The sequence below is a fragment of the Leptodactylus fuscus genome, chromosome 9 (assembly GCF_031893055.1).
Source record: "Leptodactylus fuscus isolate aLepFus1 chromosome 9, aLepFus1.hap2, whole genome shotgun sequence".
NCBI classification, from domain to species: Eukaryota; Metazoa; Chordata; class Amphibia; order Anura; family Leptodactylidae; genus Leptodactylus; species Leptodactylus fuscus.
Genome location: NC_134273.1, coordinates 67,365,816 through 67,386,404, shown reverse-complemented (window position 1 = coordinate 67,386,404; position 20,589 = coordinate 67,365,816). Strand labels below are relative to the sequence as shown.

The following is a 20,589-nucleotide window of genomic DNA, read 5'->3' as shown; positions in this document are numbered from 1 at the left end:
GGGGCAGTGATGCACGATGCTGCGTCATCTTCGGGCACGCCTACCTCTTCTTTCTTCTTGGAGCGACGCCCTCTGGTCCCGTCTCTTCTGCCGGCTTCCTATTGGTCTTCTTCCGGCTTGAGGTCTTCAAATCCCGCGCCTGCGTAGTAGTGCTTCCCTCCGGAGCACTACTGAGCAGGCTCACTTGCCAGTCCCCATAGAACTACACGAGCATACTGCACGCTCGCGAACTGCCATTAAGTAAAATGGCGAGTGAGCCTGCGCAGTAGCGCTCTGGAGGGAAGCGCTACTACGCAGGCGCGGGATTTGAAGATCTCAAGCCAGTCATTGTTAGTATTATATTTGTCTGTATATTTTGTGTACTGTATGTAAACCGTCAAATGTAAAGCACCATGGAATTAATGGTACTATATAAACAACCATAATAATAATAATAATAATAACTCAGACAGCTTATCTGGTACGATTCTATTGGGGTAGGGCCCAAACTATTGTCAGCAGGTAATCCATATCTATTGCCGGCTGCCTCCCATCGATTTACCTCTGGATAGAAAGTTTATCATGAGCAGGACACATAATTTTGGAATAAAATATTCAGTATAACTTGCCCTTGCTCTTACAGTTTGCTTTGCCCTCCCTATCTACTGTAAGCTGCCCTCACCTTCTTAGAAATAAGTCCCAAATGTGGAGGAATAGTTTGATCTGAAATTACACAATAGTCACATCTGGTGCCATCAATGGTTTTCTTTACTTGTGCGCCCTCCTGTCCAGTTGCTATCAGTGTTATTAGCTCCAGCACCAATAGCAGTGAACAGACAAGTGGCTGCGCCCCTGGGCTCCATCATTTGGGACATCACCTCAGTCATTGATGCTGGAGGGCTCGGGGCCACCCCATTGACTGATGACTACTGTGCCCATAGTAACAACACCTGAACAAGAGAGCATACAAGTGAGGTCACTAGATTTACTCATGTGAGAGGGTACAAGGTCCACGATAGATATCCATATTTGTTTGTAATGTGTACGATTCGACGAAGAATACTTCAGTACTGAAAGATAGTGTGGTTTAAAGATGACTTACTGTATGAATTTATTAAATAAATACTGACTTCTCAGTTGTGATTTTTGTAATTTGCCCAGACTCAGGTGGAAAAACCTTGTTAATCCTGGAATATAGGTAGAAAGTAGGGTTGAGCCGATCTTGAGATTTCAAAATCCAATTTCTGATCATTTTCCCGATCGTGAAATTTGCTCGATCGCCGATCGGGATCTAATCTTTTCCAATCCCGATCCTCAACCCTAGTCAATGCTTCTCTATGGAAAAAGTCACTTGGGGGTTGAGCCGATCTTGAAATAATCATCGACCTCGATCCCGCTGGAAAAGATCGGGTCGGGATTCCGATCATGATATTTACTCAATTGCCGATCTCTTCCGATCTAATAGAAAGTTATTTTTGCTTTCCAATTCTCAAAAAAAAAAAAAAACATACAAAAAATTGTGTACCGTATCAGTTGTAATACTTTCTGAATACAGTATCTAACAGCTTTTATTTTTTTTTCTTAATTCAACAAGAGCCATACAATACATATATTCATAAAAAATGTACCATTCTTTAATTCGTTCATGTAAATGAATGGAGGGGGATGGGGAACAAGAAACAAAAACAAAACAAAAAAACCCAAAAAATACTATTTTGAGGTGCCAGTGACCTGGCATGAGTCTAATTGAGCACCAGTGTAAGAATGGACAAGTACACAGCAGCGTGTCAGATACAGCTCTTCAATGTGTTTAAATATTCACAGGTGGAAAGTACAGAATCAATAGCGACTAGATTAGACGGAACGCAAAAGAAAAGAAACCGGTAAAATTGTCATTAACACTTGAATTAAAAACCAAAAAGTAACAGTTTGGTTCTGTCTGTACAGTGTATATCCAAGACTGTCCAGTGTCCATATAGACAGACGTTAAAAGCTCACGTCCATAGTTATTGGTGTGATGGGGTGGCAGACGCTGGCGATCTCCTCAAGGTCTTGTTTCCTTAGTGGTGAACGTTTGATATGGCTCATTTGAGGCCAACCTTAGAAGTTACCGATGAACCATTGTGAGGGTATCAAGTCTGTAGGCCCGACATTAAAGTCTTATGAACAAAGGTGTAGTCCTTGAAACTACCAGAGAACGATGTCCTCAGTTTGACTTTGGGTAAACTTTTTCATAGAAAAAGTTCTGTGACAGGATGTAGAGTTCGCCGTCTTTTTCTCGTACTGCGTGCGCCCTGACGAACTGGAACTGCTCGAGCGCAAACTCGTAAAATTCATTTTCCATTTTCCAGATGTCTGACTGCTGGAGTTTTGCGGTGGTCTCCTTGGAAGGCGCCTTCTTCTCGGTTGTTTTCCTTAGGTGAGACTTTTTACCTTTTGTACGTAAGATGGATAGCGAGTTAGAGAAGGAATACACCGACATTGTTCACAATTCAAGAACCTTGAATCTTAGATGAAGAATATTTCATGAACTGGATGAAATAGAGACGTGGTGGAAGAATATACAATCTGAGGAAACCCAAGTATAACGCTCACCTATATAAATGGGACTGGTAGTCAAGACCCAAGGTATGAAAAACTCTCAGTTCCTATAAACTGGTTCCTGCGCTTGGGATTCCTCCCAAGTACTAACAACCAGTCTGCAGTACCCAATTTCTAATGGTGTCTGCTGTGATCAAGAACCACATAGATCCGAAACACGTAGGTATAGATGATCAGTCCTCTCTGCGCCAAGCTGACGAGATGCAAGTACATCGAAACAGCTGTCCTTGGCTGAGAAGACTGTACCTGGTAAAATCCAAACATCATTGCAAACAAAGGCCTCTGAGGTCGGCATGATGTTAAAGAGATCGCCCTCTGTAGGTGTGCTTGACTGAGACTCTGTCTTCCTAATTACATCATGGAAGATAGACTTGGACATCCTCAGTGAGCGCCCTCTACTGGTGTGCATACTTGAGGCACTGGCATCCTAATTACATCATGGAAGTCAGATTTGCATATTCTTCCCATGTCACTTCATGTATTAATGATTGTCAATAAAGAAGACATTTTTATTCTAAGTACTGGATTGCTTTAATATTTTGGATTGTATGTATACTCTTGAGTCGGCAGACACTCTGTGCCTAGAAAAGAGGTTACCTTAGGAAACCTGTGGACCCCATAGACTATAATGGGATCTGTGTAGTTTGTGCTTGGTAATCACACAAAAAATGTGGAGAGAAAAGCATCTCCATACAGAGAGGGGAACGGAATCCCTAAATGCAAATGTAAACCGAGCCAAAGGGTCATGGCACTCTGGTGGTGGTCATAGTCTATGTTGACATGTTCTCCTGACAAGTCAATCATGCTAAAAGGGATCCTATCATTGACAAAGAATTTTTTGTCCCTAACATGTCGGAATAGCCTTAAGAAAGGCTATTCGTCTCCTACCTTTTGATGTCTTCTCCACGCCACCGTTCTGCAGAAATACTGGTTTTAGCCGGTATGCAAATGAATTCTCTTGCAGCACTGGGGGCGGGCCCCAGCATTCGAACAGCACTGGGGGCGTCCCCAATGCTGCCAGAGAACTCTCCAGTGCCACGTCCATCTTCTTCAGGAAAGTCATCTTCCTGTGTCTTCTTCCGGCGCAGGCTTTGAAACTTGTAGGCCTCGGGCCGAGCCATCTGCACATGCCCACAGGCCACAAGAAAATGGCCGCTTACTTACTGTGTAAGTGGTAATTTTTCTTGTGGTTGCGGGCATGCGCAGTCGGCTCTGCCCAAAGCCTACAAGTTTTACTGTTTGTGCTGGAAGAACACGCGTGAAAAAGATGGAGGCCTCACTGGAGAGTTCTCTCGCAGAATTGGGGACGCCCCCATTGCTGTTTGAGTGCCGGGGCCCGCCCCCCGTGCTTGAGAGAACTCATTTGCATACCGGCGAAAACCGGTATTTCTATGGAATGGCGGAGCAGAGAAGAGATCTAAAGGTAGGAGACGAATAGCTCTCTTAAGGCTATTCTGACGTGTTAGGGACAAAAAATTCATTGTCAATGATAGGATCCCTTTAATAGTGAACCATCTTGAAAGATGATGTGCAATGATTATGATAGGAGAGATGTGTTTTATTTCAGGGTGGCCCAATGGATTTTTTTAAATTTTTTTTTAATGGTGGTAATTCTCAAAAGTCTCCGTACCTGACCGGTATAGCTCTGTGGCCCCCCTAAAGAAACGAGGCAATGCGGCTTCCAGCAGCATGATAAAATCTTCAAGCTCCTCCGTCACTCCCACCAGAAAGTATTCATTTATCAGGTTGTACTTGGCTTGGTCCAGGGCCCATCGGCTCCCCACGTTCCTGAAACGAGAGGTCACTTTTAGCAAACACCACAGCGCTAAATGGCCAGGGAAAGCATCAGAAATATAGAGGAAAGGAGAAAGCAGCATGTGACAAATAGACTTTATAATATTCACAACTTTTGATTTGCAAACATGGTAACGGAGGAGGGGAAAAAAAATGAAACACAAAGGACAAAAAAAAATTGTCAAAAATGAATTGCCGTTTATAGCATTCGTCATAAGTGTTCACATTGCTGGCACGTCGATGGTGGTATAAACATAGACAAATCCTAAGATCTAATGTGCCGTGGAGTCGGAGCTTGGGCCAATTTTGGGTAGAGTTACTGACTCCGGCTTCAAAATAAAAATGGATTAATTAACGTTCATTCTATTACACCAGTATTAATATTGTATAATTAATTTCATTTGTAGTTTATTGCCTATTTATAGGAATTCAATCACTGGTTTATTAACGAATTTTACGTTATTTTAAATGTAGATTGTGAGCCCCCTATAGGGATCACACTGTACTTTTCTTTTTTTTTTCTATCAGTATGTCTTTGTAGAATGGGAGGAAATCCACACAAACACGGGGAGAACATACAAACTCCTTCCAGATGTTGTTCCTGGCGAGATTCGAACCCAGGACTCCAGCGCTGCAAGGCTGCAGTGCTAACCACTGAGTTGCCCCCTGATTTTTACGGTTTCTGTCTGACCATGATTGTCAGCCATTTATGAAGGAGTCTGAGTCAGGCTATGGAAAAATAGAGCGGTTTGTCCTATTGACTCCACAGCCCCGGACACAAAAGTCACTTTGTGTTGGTTGATCATAGCCCATCCTAGTGACGGCTGAGATTCTCTCCATGTATCTTATCATTTACATCACATCTGCCAAGTATTTGGATCCTGCCCCGCTAATACAATACCATGCACGATATTTATACCAGGACAAATCATATAATCTTTTACAAAATGTATGAGCTTTATCCTCAAAGGGGGCGATGAAAACATTCGCCTAATCGCCATCTGCAAGCCGTTAACATTAAAATAACATTTTCAGCGGCACCTAACACCACAATAACCGTTTATAGCTCTATCCTCAACAAATAATTTGGAAAATACCGGTACTAAAGCAGCAGTGCTGGAGCCATAAAATTGACGCCATTTTCAGCGTGATGTAGTAATGTATGGAGTGCACATCATGGGATATTACTTATATGTAAAGTGCTTTATTTAACCACTTGGAAAAAAAAAAACACGCAATGGTTCTTTACTCCATATGTTTTTGCTTTCGGCTGGTGTGTGCCCCGATGCTGGAGTTATTGGTGCACCAATAATATCTCCACACTGTCAAAAGGGGGGGAGACCTTATAGCTGAGCATCATTACTGGGCGGTAAGGAACATCCCTCTGACAGTACAAGGCTATGGAAGAGTACAGTCAGGGGGACTTAGCTCAGAGCCCAGTGAAGACAGGGCGCATACTAGGAAAAATGAGAGTGCGCTGAATTCAGTGGTAACACCACACATCTATGAGGACGTGAAAGGTACTGTTTAATGAGAAAAAACACTGATACAGGTGGACATATGCCCAAACTTTGCAGGAGAAGTCCTGGATGTGATGACACGACCCCCACAGAATCCTGATCTCAACATCGTCCGATCTGTCTGGGATGACCTGAAGACTTAGGAGGATTGGAGCAAGCCTACATCCACAGAAGATCTGTGCTTAGTTCTCCAAGACGATGAAACAACCTCCTTGCCGAGCTCCTTCAAAACTGTCTGCAAGTACAGAGAAGAACTGATGGAGGGCAAAGGCCGGTCACATCAAATATTAATGTGATTTCTCTTCTATTCATTCAGTTTAATTTGTTAATTGACAAAAATAAACTATTGACCCTTCTATTTTTGGAAGCATTATTACTTTAGAGTGTTTTGACCGCACCTGCCTAAAACTTTTGCTCAATACTGTATATGAACTATGACCTGACCTGCATAGTAATATATGTGAGGTATAACACTGTGGTCACCGTTGCAGAGAGCAGGCAGTCTACCGGGTACATGGCGTGCTGCGCACCTCGTACTTGTTGGAAGTCTAATGAGACCTTGATCTTCTCATAAATATTTAATGACATTTTAACACTTTTACTCAATATCCCGCTGTCTGTTTACACTGACTTTCAGCTAATTAGTAAATTCCCAGCTTGGAAAAAAATAGGAGCTGATTTTCTGCCGCCTCATGTTGATAATTGAAGTGTTATATTCAACTCTGATGTAATGATGTATCGATCCGGCGGGAATTAAGGGTTTACATGGAAATCAGTTTGCCTGGCCTTAAAGAGGATACCAAATGTAAACAGCAACTCCCTTGTCATGGCTATGTTCACACTTGCATGGTGAAGGCCACTCCTTTGCAAGGAGATTGTATGTTCTTCCCGTGTTTGTGTGGGTTTCATCTCACACTCCAAAGCCATACTGATAGGGAATGTAGATTGTGAGCCCTATATGGGACATGGACTGGCAATGTCTGTAAAGCGCTGTGGAGTATGATGGCGCTATAGAAGTAAGAACAAAATTACATGGCCGTGCCAATCTTCACAGGCCGACTTCGATGAAAAATGGCCATGACCATCCGTGCAAGTCTGCAGACATGACTGTGACATGTACGGCTGTTCTCGCCATAGAACTCAGTGATGTCAGTGGATCTATTCACACGGCTCTATTTATATCCGTTTTGAGGCCTGGTTGACATCTGCGTTCCGTAATCCGTTCAGGGGAGTGCAATGCCGTACACATTGGCAAGTGGTGTACAGTGAAAGCAGACAGATCCCATAGTCTATAATGGGGTCCGTGTGCTCTCCGCAGGGAACATGCGGACAGAAAGGTACTTCACAATCTACTTTCCTGTCCACATGATTCGTGCGAACACCGCACGGAAAGCACACGGACCCCATTATAGTCTATGGGGTCCATGTACTTTCACTGCACATCGCTTGCAAATGCGTTTGGTAGTCCTCATGTGGACTCCTCAAATAGATTACCAAACGCAGATGTGAACTAGACCTGGGGGACAAAGAAAAAGCATGTCAGGATTTTGATGGTTGTGTAAAACGGGTGTAAAAAAAACGCCCATATAAATAGACTAAGAATTCATGGGATGGATGTTGCAAAACACGCACGTTGCATAAATAAGCCATAAGCAAAATAAATATACCGTACCCAATATGTGGTACAACAAATACCATCGGTACCTGGTTAAGGGGGCTTTCACACTTGTCCACCCTCCGAGTCTCCATCCTATTTCCCGGGAAAATGCATAGGGGACAGCCAGTGTCCATATGCAACCTCTCTGCAGGGAAACCATTTTTTTTTTAATAGGACACAAAGTCCTGCATGTCCAGCTTTGTGTCCATGTAAAAAAATGGGTTTCCTCGTGGAGAGGCTGATGGCGAGCACAGGCGGTTTGCTTTAAAAACCCATTCAAATGAATGGGTTTTAAAATGGACCGCCGGTAAGTCGTCCCCTATGCAGGGACTGAGACTCGGCAGGCGGACACGGGTGTAAGTGTGAACGTCCCCCCTAACCTTGATCACTTATCAAAAATCTTATCCTTATGACAGGAGAAATAATGCGTGTCAAACCTGAAGGGTCACAGCCTTGCTTAGCACACTGAACAGCGTCTAATTCTTGCCAATTTTTACATTTACACAGATGACAATTACGGGGGAAAAACATTTTTTTGCACTTTTCAGTATTTTTTTTTCAAAATTTTTCCCACCTCTGATTTTTATTTAAAACATTTGTATCACATCCCCTTTTAAGAACCAGCTACTTCTCGCACGCCCAGCGGTCACTATTATGGCACGCCGGCCTAGGGCATTTGGATCGGGGTGGTCTTCATGGGGCAACCCCTTTGCTCAAAGTGGACATGTTTTATTTTCCCCTAAATAATTTCTTGTAAATATAATACAACCACCAAAAAAAGGAATACTTTATCCTTTCATAAAAACATGAAGCTTCTGTAAAATCAGGTCTTTGAAGCAGGTACAGGAAGCCAATCTTAATTCACAGCGTGAACCCTTTGTCCTTGGGCGAGAATATTCATTTTCCCTTTGCTCAAACAAGCCATTAAAATAACCAGCATACTGGAAATTGTGTCAGAAAATTGTGCCCGCACAGCTGTGTGTACTCGCCGCAGACAATGGAGCACAAATTACCCCGATAATAGGGCTGGCTTATGCGCCATATAATTCATCACAACCAGTTTTCAGCATTTTAGCAAAAAAAGAAAAAAAGCGGAAACCGCCGGTGTGTTTTGTCGCCGTTTTTAATTGAAACGATGTTGTAATATTACACTAGTCTCTTTAGGGTTGCTTAGTGACCTACAAACAGGATGCTAATCCTACTCTAATTATTTTTTTACGTAGATCGAAGCGTGCGACCAAAAGAAGAAAAAAGCTGGAAGTGTTAACAGCGCGGCACGCGACGTCGTACAGCAGTATTTTACATCTGCAGTCCTCAAATACCCTCAATACATTATTATTTATAGATGTTGCAGAGAGAGTCCATGCACTGACAGTAACCATATAGCGGTGAGATACCTGACAGAGGAGAACCCCGGGGGGTCTGGAGGACATACTATGTGCATAGGCAGGAGGTCACTGAATTTCAACATGTCCAACCCTGACAGGAGATAAGAGGTGTCTGGCAGTCGCCTCTTTGAGAAAACATGAATGCTGGGCCAGGAGTGCGTGTGTGTGTATAGGGAGGGGCGGTGTTTGGAGGAACAGTTATGGGTCTAACAAGCTATTGAATGCCTATGGACAACCTACAAAAAATTGGTCAAGAGGAGGCAATGTTTGTATGTTCTCTCCATGCTTGCGTGGGTTTCCTCCGGGTACTCTAGTTTCCTCCCACACTCCATAGACATACTGATAAGGAATTAAGGAGGACCTTTCATTTCCTCAGGCACATCCAGTCGGCTTTCCCATGATGTGACCCCCCCCCCGGGCTGGAGATAACGGTGTTGTTACTGATCTCTCCCCACTGTCAGAAGGGTGTTCCTGACAGTGAGGAAAGCCCCCCTAACAGTACTAAGCCATAGATTAGTACTAGGGGGTGTTCTTCACTGTTCAGCGTCATGGCTGGGCGGTAAGGAACACTCCCTCTTACAGTACAGGGCTATGGACGAGTACTGTCTCGAGGAGTGTTCTTCACAGCCCAGCTAGACAGTCAGGAACGCCCTTCAGATAGTGGGCAGAGATCGGTAACAACACTGATATCTCCAGCCTGGGGGCACATAACAGGAAAGCCGAATTTGCTGAATTCAGTGCACAGTCGGCTTTATGACGGTATATAAATCCCCATGTGCTCTTTAAGTTTTTGAGCCATATCTGGGACACGTTGATAAGATCTGTGTAAGGTGCTCTGGAATATGATGGCGCCATATAAGTAAGCAATTAAATAAGGAATGAAATGATGTGTATATATTAGAAAGAAAGTTCAAAACAAGTTATGTCCTAGCCACAGAATAAAGGGTAACCTGTAGATTGGTGGGGTGCAAGTTACCCCCTATTCTGTGGATAGCAGGTAACTCGCAGATCGATCGGGTGCTATGTAATTGGGGTGCTATGTAGCTGGTTACATGCCAGAGGACGATTTATTTCAATGAGACAATCAAGGCTAGTTGGCACAATGGCAAGTTGGCACATTGCAGTCAGGCAGGTAATATTCTCCCAGGATTTGCCAAACCCAGACGCATCCATTAGACTGATGGAGTCGCTACACAGGACACATTAGGCCGGGTTCACACGGAGTATTCTGGCTCGTCATTTGGTACGTAGACGCCGCGGGAGGATTTGCGGGCCATATACGCTCCCGTTGTTTTCAATGGGAGCCGGTACCGTACATGCAGCGCTATTTTGCGGCTGCCGCAAAATCACGGCTGCAAAATAGCGCAGCATGTACGGTACCGGCTCCCATTGAAAACAATGGGAGCATATACGGCCCCCAAATCCTCCCGCGGCGTCTAAGTACCAAATGACAAGCCAGAATACTCCATGTGAACCCGGCCTTACACTGCTCCAGAGTTTACTAGTGACATGCTTTACACCAATCCATCTGTCGCTCGCCATGTGCTTGGTGTTGTAAGGCTGGCACTCTGAGGCTGCTTGGCCATGGAAACCCACACCATGAAGCTCCTGGCCCAGTGCTGGTGCTGATATTACTGGCAGAGGAGGGTTGGAGCGCTCAGCATTGGCACGTTGGTGACTTTTATGCACCGTAGCACTTGGCACATATTTAAGGCATGGATTGCAAAGAGGGTTAAACCGGGAACCAGGAATCGTTACTTCCCAGTATTAAATAGAGTCCAAGAGCTAGACATGGTTTGTCAGCCATTGTTGTCTCCAGTAGCAATGCTTTCTTTAATTGTCATTATAAGCGGCATTTATATTTTCAGATGGCGGCACGTTCAACATAGATCAATGACAGTTCCACTTATCGCTGGTTTTCATAGACTCCGTACAGTGGAATTTCTTGTAGACGTCTAGAAATTAATAAATGTATTTATTTTGCTTATAAATGAGAATATTCATCACATGGTTGACAAAACTCCTTGAAAAAACAGATTGCGCAGGGTATCACCATGCTCATGTGCTGATACACAGACAATAGCGGAGTTGGGCGAACTACGGTATTTGGGAATTTAATTAAGACAGGCTGTAAAAGGAGGGCGCCCCTGTTAATGGGAGCTGTAAATTATTACCATCTGTTCTCATTGTCTGGGCTGTGTTAGCGCGTAAATGAAAAGAGAAATTAACATGGAAAAATAATACATGGAAACAAAATGTAGTGAAGGATTCATTATACCCAAGACAAAAGGTCCTATTGGAGAGTGCTATGTGGTAACTAGTGAGGGGCTTCCAAATACCGCCAAATAGCAATTTCTTTGAAGAAGGTTGGATATTGGAAAAAAATAAAAATAAATAAATAATAATAATAAATATATATATATATATATATATATATATATATATATATATATATAAATTTATGTGTATATACTGTATATAAATCAGCACAGGGCAAGCGCACTGACCCATTATTTTGAATGGCCCCAAACACACATTCATGTAGTATCACAAGTCCATGTAGAGGAGCATAGGTCCAAGGTAAAAGGAAAAAAAAAGAAAAAAAAAAAGCAGGTCCTATTCCTATCTGTTTTGTGGCCTTGGCTCCATAATGAAATGTATGGGTCCTTGGAGGACATGCACGGCACACAGATATCTATTTGACATATGGGCAGCATGGTGGCTCAGTGGTTAGCACTGTAGCCCTAGGTTCAAATCCTGCCAAGGGTAACAAGGAGTGTGTATGTTTTCCCCGTGTTTGCGTGGGTTTCCTTAGGGTACTCCAGTTTCCTCCCACACACCAATGACATACTTATAGGGAATGTAGATTGTGAGCCCTATATGGGACAGTGACTGACAATATCTGTAAAGCGCTGCGGAATATGATGGCGCTATATAAGTAAGCATAATAAATAAATAATAATGTTCCCTGCTCATTCTGGATGTAGGAGTCCGGTGGGAGGACCCATCCATGAGTGTCAGCTTTAGCTCAATGACTGTGCATAGAAAGACCACCGTCAATCACGGGTCAGGACCGCCATTATGCTTCATATAACTTAATGTTGGCAGATCAGACTGTATGATCCATATGGTAGGTTCCCCTTAAAGAGGACCTCTGACGTCGGCGGTATTATATATTGTTAGAGAGTCGACAGTTGACTGATCTCTGTGCTGAAACTAATGGCACTGATAGATCCCTCAACTGTCAGAAGGACAGGCCTTACAGATCCCTCATGGATTAGATTGAGAGATGTATGAAAACATAGATAAGACATGTTCTATTTTCCGATGATACAATAGAGCAAACAGACAAAAAAAGAATACATGATCTGACACATTGAGGCCAATGTGTATTAAAAATGGCTGTTAAATAGTAATGATATAAATAAGCACATTTAGTTTGGCCTGTACCGACTACTAAGACTGTAGATTCCTACTTAAGGTGAGCCGCTCTTGTGTCCTTACCAGCATTCAGAGCTGTGGCCGCAGAAGAACGGGATCTGAAGCCAAAGTTTTTCTGGAGCGCAGTCAGATCCGCCAGCTGCTACACATTCATCAAAGGTCTGAAGATAGATAAAGATGTAATGTGAGATGGAAAATCCAGCCAAATATATTACACACGTATTATCCATAAATTAAGAGATGTTTTCCACATGTATAGCCATTTCTCTAGTGGGAAAAAGATTAAAGCCGGAGAATCTCGCATAAAATAGGAAAGAATTCATAAAATACAGCACATGTCAACCCATTAGGGCATATGGAAGCGTGGCCTAAAAGTGACCTTTAATAGAAAGCTCTGCAAGTTGGTCAGGGCCATGTTAGAAGGCTAAACTATCTGGAAATTGGGGAGGGCTGGACTGTCCCTCAATCCTTGCAAGGATAAAGGGATGTCCCAAACACTGGGACATGGGTACTCTCATTAGCATTGTTGGAACGTATGTGAAAGGTCTTTCCATGCACCGTCTATATACGGATCATTAGGCAGGAGTTCGGGGGATATGCTAGACATGTTTTCCACATGCGTTTCTCATAAGAGGTGTAACAAAGGCAAAGACTAAGGCACGCACTATACGACCACATAGGTGCGCTGCTACAACACAACTAACTGCGCCCATGCTGGACCACATTCAGTGTACTGGCAATGCGACATTTGTGATGCAGCCACAAGTCTCAGCAGGGCCCTAGTGTAAGAAACATATCCTCCATATCCGTCATCCCTACTGCGACCAATGTGCCGTACAGAGAACTGCTGAACGTCCCGTCATGCGTCTCGTACCTTCTTATCTCCTTGCTTCCTCCGACGCAGTCCTGGTCTGTAGTCATCCCCAAATCGAAGGAAGTAGTAGTAGGAAACAAGCCTCTCTATGGGATCCCGAATAACATTTATATAAATGGGCTTCTTTTTTACGCCAAATCTGAAATGTAAAACGTTGGTATTAATGGAAAGGAAATGATAGAAAAGCAAGTAACGTGCATCAAGGAGCGCTAGTAATGGCCAAGGGTCTGACAAAGAAAATAAGGGGTATGATCCAGGGCTGTGGAGTAGGTAAGTTAGGGTAGAGTTGTAGTCGGAAAAAAGTGAAAAATAGGTAAGTTATATTACACAATTATTAATATTGTATTATTAATTAGATTTATAATTTATTACATATTTACTTGGGGGTTCCCTAATAGAGTATGCTGTAGAGTTACAAAGTGATTTATCTTATTCAGACCTGAAGAGAAGACATTCTTGTACACACAACTGATGGTTTATCAAGTGAGTTCTGTCTATTGTATCCATATGTCCAATTCTCATAGTGGGAAAGAGTCTAGACCTATAAGATTAAGGGAGCGTTCACACTACCGTCTGTGTCCGACAGGTAGTGTCCGCTGCTAATGTCTGTTCAAAATCTTGCACGGACATTAGCAGCGGACACTAGCTGTGTCCGTGACATTTTTCATTGATTTAAATGGAGATCGGGTGCGTTGTTTTACACTCCGTGCCTGTCCTTAAGTGTCCGTTCCTAAAGATGTCCGACTTTTCAAGCAGACAGAAAAAACCTACATGCAAGATTTTGAACGGACATTAGCAGCGGACACTACCTGTTGGACAATGACAGTAGTGTGAACGCTCCCTAATAGGTGTAGGTTTCCTTGACAGAAAAAGAGAAGAACAATACACAGGACACAAGTGTATCCTCTCACAATAAGGCCTCCGAGATAAGAATCAGCAGCTTACAGACATGTTCATGTCCATTTCACAGTCAGGGTGGTAGCATATTATATATAATCATTAGTATATGTATATATTAGAATTCAAAATGGATGAAAGATACAAAATGGAGGACTACTCATAGAGGATTATCTCGAAAACTTTCATGGGTTTTTTGTACTGAATTGGAGACTCTTTATGGTCTCTGACTGACCATGATCATTATACTATCAGAAGTCGGGCTGTGGAGTTGGAGTTGTGGTTTGGCCTACTGATTCCACAAACGTGGTATTATTGGCGAAAATCCTTGTCGTCATCTACTTGGCACATTGTTATGATCAGGTATGATCATATCAGATAAAATAATCCTTTAACAGTCCCATCATGGGGAAATTCAGTGTGTTCATATGGGACAAGAGGGGCGGATTTTGGCGCTGAATCCACGTCATAATCCACCCCCTCACAATGGAGGTCTATGTAGACCGCTAGCTTACGGAAATAAGAAGCGAGCTGCCCTTTCTTCAGGTGGACTCCGCAGCGGATTCAGCCCCGGCGTCCGCCTCGCGGCAGCACCCTCCGGCCTAGGCCCATTTATTTGAGCCTACTCTGGAGGGGGAAGCCGCGACTGTTGGAAGCCATGACAGTCGGGCAGGTGCATTTTGGCTGTATTGTGACGCGGCTTCTCGCATCACTCTCAGGACCATAATCCACCAATCTGCTCCCCGTGTGAATGGGGCCTTACAGCAGCATAGTCATTCTATCCAGTACTTTCTTGTTCCTTATTTCAGTCTACACTGAAGATCTGGCATTCCATTAATGAACAAGGAATTAGGATTAACACTGTTGTAGACCCTCATGTAGAAAGAAGTGACAAAACTGTGATGCGGTGCACGGAAATGTTGGAATATCGGCAAAACTAATTAAAAAACATTAATTCAGAGTCTATAGTATTTTGATAAAACATAAAATAATTTGTGGCAAACATGGTAAAAAAAAATAAAAGCTGCCTAAAATCGCAAATAAAACGTTTTTCTTATCTCACCTTCCATTAACCTGAGTGCACACTAGAGGGCACTGCTCTATAACATCAAGCAGAAGCCTTCCTAAATTAGTCTGCAATGCGTTGCAGCCCCCATGAAGTAACAAAAGATTAGCTTACGACTGCACAATTGTAATTCTCAGATGTGGTAGAAATCTACCATGCTGGGATAAAAAGGGTGGGAAAAAAAAAAAAAAGAAGTGAAGGAAAATGATCAAACACCTACTTTGCAAAGTCCAAATAGGAAATATGTCCATGGTAGAAGCCGGGTTTCATTTCTCTCCATGAACTTACATTCCTGACAAATCGCATCTGGAAAATAAAAGAGGGAAAAATAATACTGAATTAATACCGTAATAATTGTAGCTGCAGTGCCAGATACATGTCGTGTACAAGGGACATTACGATAGATAGATAGATAGATAGATAGATAGATAGATAGATAGATAGATAGATAGATAGATAGATAGATAGCTACAGTCCTATGAAAAAGTTTGGGCACCCCTATTAATCTTAATCATTTTTAGTTCTAAATATTTTGGTGTTTGCAGCAGCCATTTCAGTTTGATCTATCTAATAACTGATGGACACAGTAATATTTCAGGATTGAAATGAGGTTTATTGTACTAACAGAAAATGCGCAATATGCATTAAACCAAAATTTGACCGGTGCAAAAGTATGGGCACCTCAACAGAAAAGTGACATTAATATTTAGTACATCCTCCTTTTGCAAAGATAACAGCCTCTAGTCGCTTCCTGTAGCTTTTAATCAGTTCCTGGATCCTGGATAAAGGTATTTTGGACAAACAATTCAAGTTCAGTTAAGTTAGATGGTCGCCGAGCATGGACAGCCCGCTTCAAATCATCCCACAGATGTTCAATGATATTCAGGTCTGAGGACTGGGATGGCCATTACAGAACATTGTAATTGTTCCTCTGCATGAATGCCTGAGGATTTGGAGCGGTGTTTTGGATCATTGTCTTGCTGAAATATCCATCCCCGGCGTAACTTCAACTTCGTCACTGATTCTTGAACATTATTCTCAAGAATCTGCTGATACTGAGTGGAATCCATGCGACCCTCAACTTTAACAAGATTCCCGATGCCGGCATTGGCCACACAGCCCCAAAGCATGATGGAACCTCCACCAAATTTTACAGTGGGTAGCATGTGTTTTTCTTGGAATGCTGTTTCTTTTTGGACGCCATGCATAACGCCTTTTTTTTATAACCAAACAACTCAATTTTTGTTTCCAAAATGAAGCTGCCTTGTCCAAATGTGCTTTTTCATACCTCAGGCAACTCTATTTGTGGCGTACGTGCAGAAACGGCTTCTTTCTCATCACTCTCCCATACAGCTTCTATTTGTGCAAAGTGCGCTGTATAGTTGACCGATGCACAGTGACACCATCTGCAGCAAGATGATGCTGCAGCTCTTTGGAGGTGGTCTGTGGATTGTCCTTGACTGTTCTCACCATTCTTCTTCTCTGCCTTTCTGATATTTTTCTTGGCCTGCCACTTCTGGGCTTAACAAGAACTGTCCCTGTGGTCTTCCATTTCCTTACTATGTTCCTCACAGTGGAAACTGACAGGTTAAATCTCTGAGACAACGTTTTGTATCCTTCCCCTGAACAACTATGTTGAACAATCTTTGTTTTCAGATCATTTGAGAGCGGGCTGTCCATGTTCGGCGACCATCAAACTTAACTGAACTTGAATTGTTTTGTAGAAAGAAATGGTCCAAAATACCTTCATCCAGGATCCAGGAACTGATTAAAAGCTACAGGAAGCGACTAGAGGCTGTTATCTTTGCAAAAGGAGGATGTACTAAATATTAATGTCACTTTTCTGTTGAGGTGCCCATATTTTTGCACCGGTCAAATTTTGGTTTAATGCATATTGCGCATTTTCTGTTAGTACAATAAACCTCATTTCAATCCTGAAATATTACTGTGTCCATCAGTTATTAGATATATCAAACTGAAATGGCTGTTGCAAACACCAAAATATTTAGAACTAAAAATGATTAAGATTAATAGGGGTGCCCAAACTTTTTCATAGGACTGTAGATAGATAGATAGGATAGCTAGATAGATAGGAGATAGATAGATATTAGATAGCTAGATAGATAGATAGATAGATAGATAGATAGATAGATAGATACTAGACACTAATGAAATAATCGCAGCAAAAATGCCAAAAATCGTAGCTGGCCTCTTTCTTTCACTCGGCTGCAGCCAAGGAAATGGGATGGAAACCATTAGCGCTGTGGTGGACAACAGCTGAGTACAGTGATGTCGGCTGTGACAGGGGGACCTGGCACACAAAAAAACTATTTTACAAGTCGCCTCACATGGACAATTCACTTTCAGTTAAAAAAACAAGACTCAGCGTTTTGCAGAATTCAGAGACCGGTGAAATGGAGAAGTAATTTTAGATGAGTCACAAGGAAAAAGTAAGGTAACCCTTTAAAAGCAACGTAGCGCCAATTCATTTATTAATATTATGTATTGATTAGTTTTTTCTAATCTGTAGATTTTTATCCTATTTTCTGTACATGATTATGGGGGCGGCCATCTTGCCTGGGCCTGCTTGGTTGACAGCATTTAGTGATACGCTTTACAGCAATAGTCTGAGGTATATAGAAGTTTCTAGACGTGCTCTGAGCAGGGAGGGGGAGTAGATAAGCTGTGACATCTATTGTCAGTGTGAACAACCATAAAAAACTGTTACTCACCTCTCCTGGGCTCCCTGATTTCTTCAGGCCTTCCGACTGGTGTCATGGACAGCTGAGGCCTGTGATTGGGCGGTCCCTGACATCAGTCAGAAGCCACAAAAAGCACAGGAATAACACTGCAGCCCAAGTGAGGTGAGTAACACAGTTTTTTATGTTTGTTCACTGCCCATGGCCCTCTGATCATTATATTCTGAGGTCTGAAATGTCCTCAGAGTATAAAAGCAGTTTTGGTTTGGTTTTGGTTCGCCCAACACAGACTTATACTTTAAAAGGGGCGTGTTTTTAAAAGGGGTGTAGCCTAATTCATCACCATTAATTGAGGTAAAATGTTCAATTAATAGCAATTTTGATTTAGGTCATAATCACCTAGTCTACGATTATGATCCGGTCTGTTGGGTTCATATTGTAAATGAGGTGACTGCTGCAATGAAACCCCTACAGAAAGTAAGTGTTGATCTATTATTAGATTTAGTGGCCAGAGTGAAATTTGCAGGATATATAAAATATACATAGTGCCATGGGGATTTTTTTGTTTTTTTTATTTTCACCAGTACCAAGACATCATGGCTCTTGCCGATATAGCTAGATATAAATAGCTCATAGAAGAAAACCAATTACCAATACCGATTGTATGTAGCTTGGCCAAGCTGCAGAACAGTAATCAAAGTGCCCTACAAGCAGCCATCTATATCCATCAGTAATATTGTCATCTAACGGTATCTATACGTACATTTTACTATCTTGGAGCTCACACTTACATATACTGTACATTGGTCTCCACAACGCAGGAAATGTCACTTCCTTTGGATAAAATGTTTGATTTCTGTTTGATAAATGATAACACTAAATCTATAACCTTCAGTGCAGGAAGCCATAAGTTAGATATACTAAAAATGGCTAAAACCTAAAAAAAAATGTGGGGACAGAATGAAAGTGTCTGGGAACAGAGGGGCAGATTTATCAAAAAACGGTGGAGAGAATAGGTGTATGTCCAGTGTTACGACTGTGAGCGCACAACATTACCACTCCATGTGAATGTACCCTGACGGGTAAGTATGGCGGCGCAAAACAGCAACATGACATTGGACTTTCACCACTATGCTACAGAATACGCTAAGATCTGCAAAATGCGTATTGTAGAGGTTTATCCAGTTTGGGCGTGATGCGTTCAAGTCTATGGGGTTTCCATATCCGTTCTATTCAGATAACACGTAGCAGAATAGGCCCTGCTCTATAATCATCTGAGGTATTGGGATGGAATGGATCCAAAAGCCCCATAGACTTGGGTGCATCGCGGAATATAATCGGATGACATATAGATGTCACTTAGAGAGTCGTCCGACAGACAACGATGGAGCACCTCAGTGTTTTTTTTAACTGACTGTTTTTTCGGTACTTCAAACAATGGCTACTCATTCGCTCTCATTGTTTTCGATGGTTTTGTGATGGTCTCATTCAATGGTCTAATTTTTTTTTTTACTTCCTAAAACAGGCTCTAAAGTTCTCCCCAGCAATGCCCTAAACACGTGTCTCGCAGGCTATATGGCCCCCGTCATCAGTGGCCCGCAGTCTTCTCTCCAATTCTGCTGAGCCGGTTTGCATGCTACAGGCCTGTGACCTACAAGCTCAGGGAAGCTTGCATGTAAATACTTACCTCTCCTCTCCCTGACATCCACTTGCAACAAACTCCAGGTGCACTGCTGTGACACAGGAGTGCCTAGAGTGGTAAGTACTGGCTGCTGGGGCTAGTGAACAATACATTTTTATTGTATAGAATGCGGCCCATCAAATATTTCCTATGTACAGCCCATTTACTGGGCCGAGTTTGAGATTCCTACAATAAATGTTTGCAGGGAGGGTCCTGTGCACACTTTGTACTATGGTAATATTTTCTAAGGAGGGGGGGGGGTGACTTCAAAGAGCCATCATATAAGAGCTTAAACTGCTGCTTTTAAAACTCACATTAAGAATGGTCTTTATCTAGTGATATCTGGATTTTCTTATCGCTAGAACTGCGATCTTGGTTACGTATAAAAGCAGAGACTCAGCTTTCGTAGGACACCAGAAGCGCTGTTCTAAGTTACCCTTTGCACACTATTTCCTCATAGGTTCCTGTCTTTGTGCACCACATAGAAGTTGGATTATGACCATAAAATTTGAAAGTAGTTTTTGATTTTTACCTAGAATTAGTATTTTCCCCCTTATTTTGCAGTGTGCATTGTCATGTATGACACAAAATAAAACCTACAGCAAGTAATTAATATAATTGTTACATGCCTGTAGGAATATGGAAGCGAGTGTATGAAGTGTTAAAGCACCTTTTTTATGGTTATCAGTAAACCCATTTTTCATAAATCTTTAACATTTCACTCACAGCAATTTCCGACTTTTATAGCTGGTGTTAATGAGATTAACATGAAAGGATGACAGACACGTCTTACAGCAGGAGAACGCACTTCTGAGGCTTCTAGGAGGCCGACATGAATTCTTTTTTAATAGAGTCTGAAACTGCACATAAAAGAGGTATCTTAAACATATGCCATCTTAAAGAGGTATTCACTTCTGAGGGATTTATGGCATCCCCGGGAGAGAGGTGACTCTCCTGCGTATCACGGGAGCGCAGAACTCGCTCCATTAAAA

The 20,589-nt window shown here is 42.4% G+C and overlaps 1 protein-coding gene across 1 annotated transcript in view; it reads right to left on the bottom strand.

Annotated features, from left to right (window-relative positions):
- Window positions 1-1,514: 1,514 nt before the first annotated feature.
- Window positions 1,515-20,589, bottom strand: part of HS2ST1 (heparan sulfate 2-O-sulfotransferase 1) — a 102,904-nt gene continuing 83,829 nt past the window's right edge. Inside the window, exons 3-7 of the mRNA XM_075287971.1 lie at window positions 15,438-15,523; window positions 13,255-13,393; window positions 12,444-12,541; window positions 4,211-4,368; window positions 1,515-2,412 (exon numbers count right to left, since the gene is read on the bottom strand). Coding sequence (XP_075144072.1) covers window positions 2,186-2,412; window positions 4,211-4,368; window positions 12,444-12,541; window positions 13,255-13,393; window positions 15,438-15,523 — 708 coding nt within the window. The 3' untranslated portion in view covers window positions 1,515-2,185. The remainder of the gene's footprint in view (window positions 2,413-4,210; window positions 4,369-12,443; window positions 12,542-13,254; window positions 13,394-15,437; window positions 15,524-20,589) is intronic.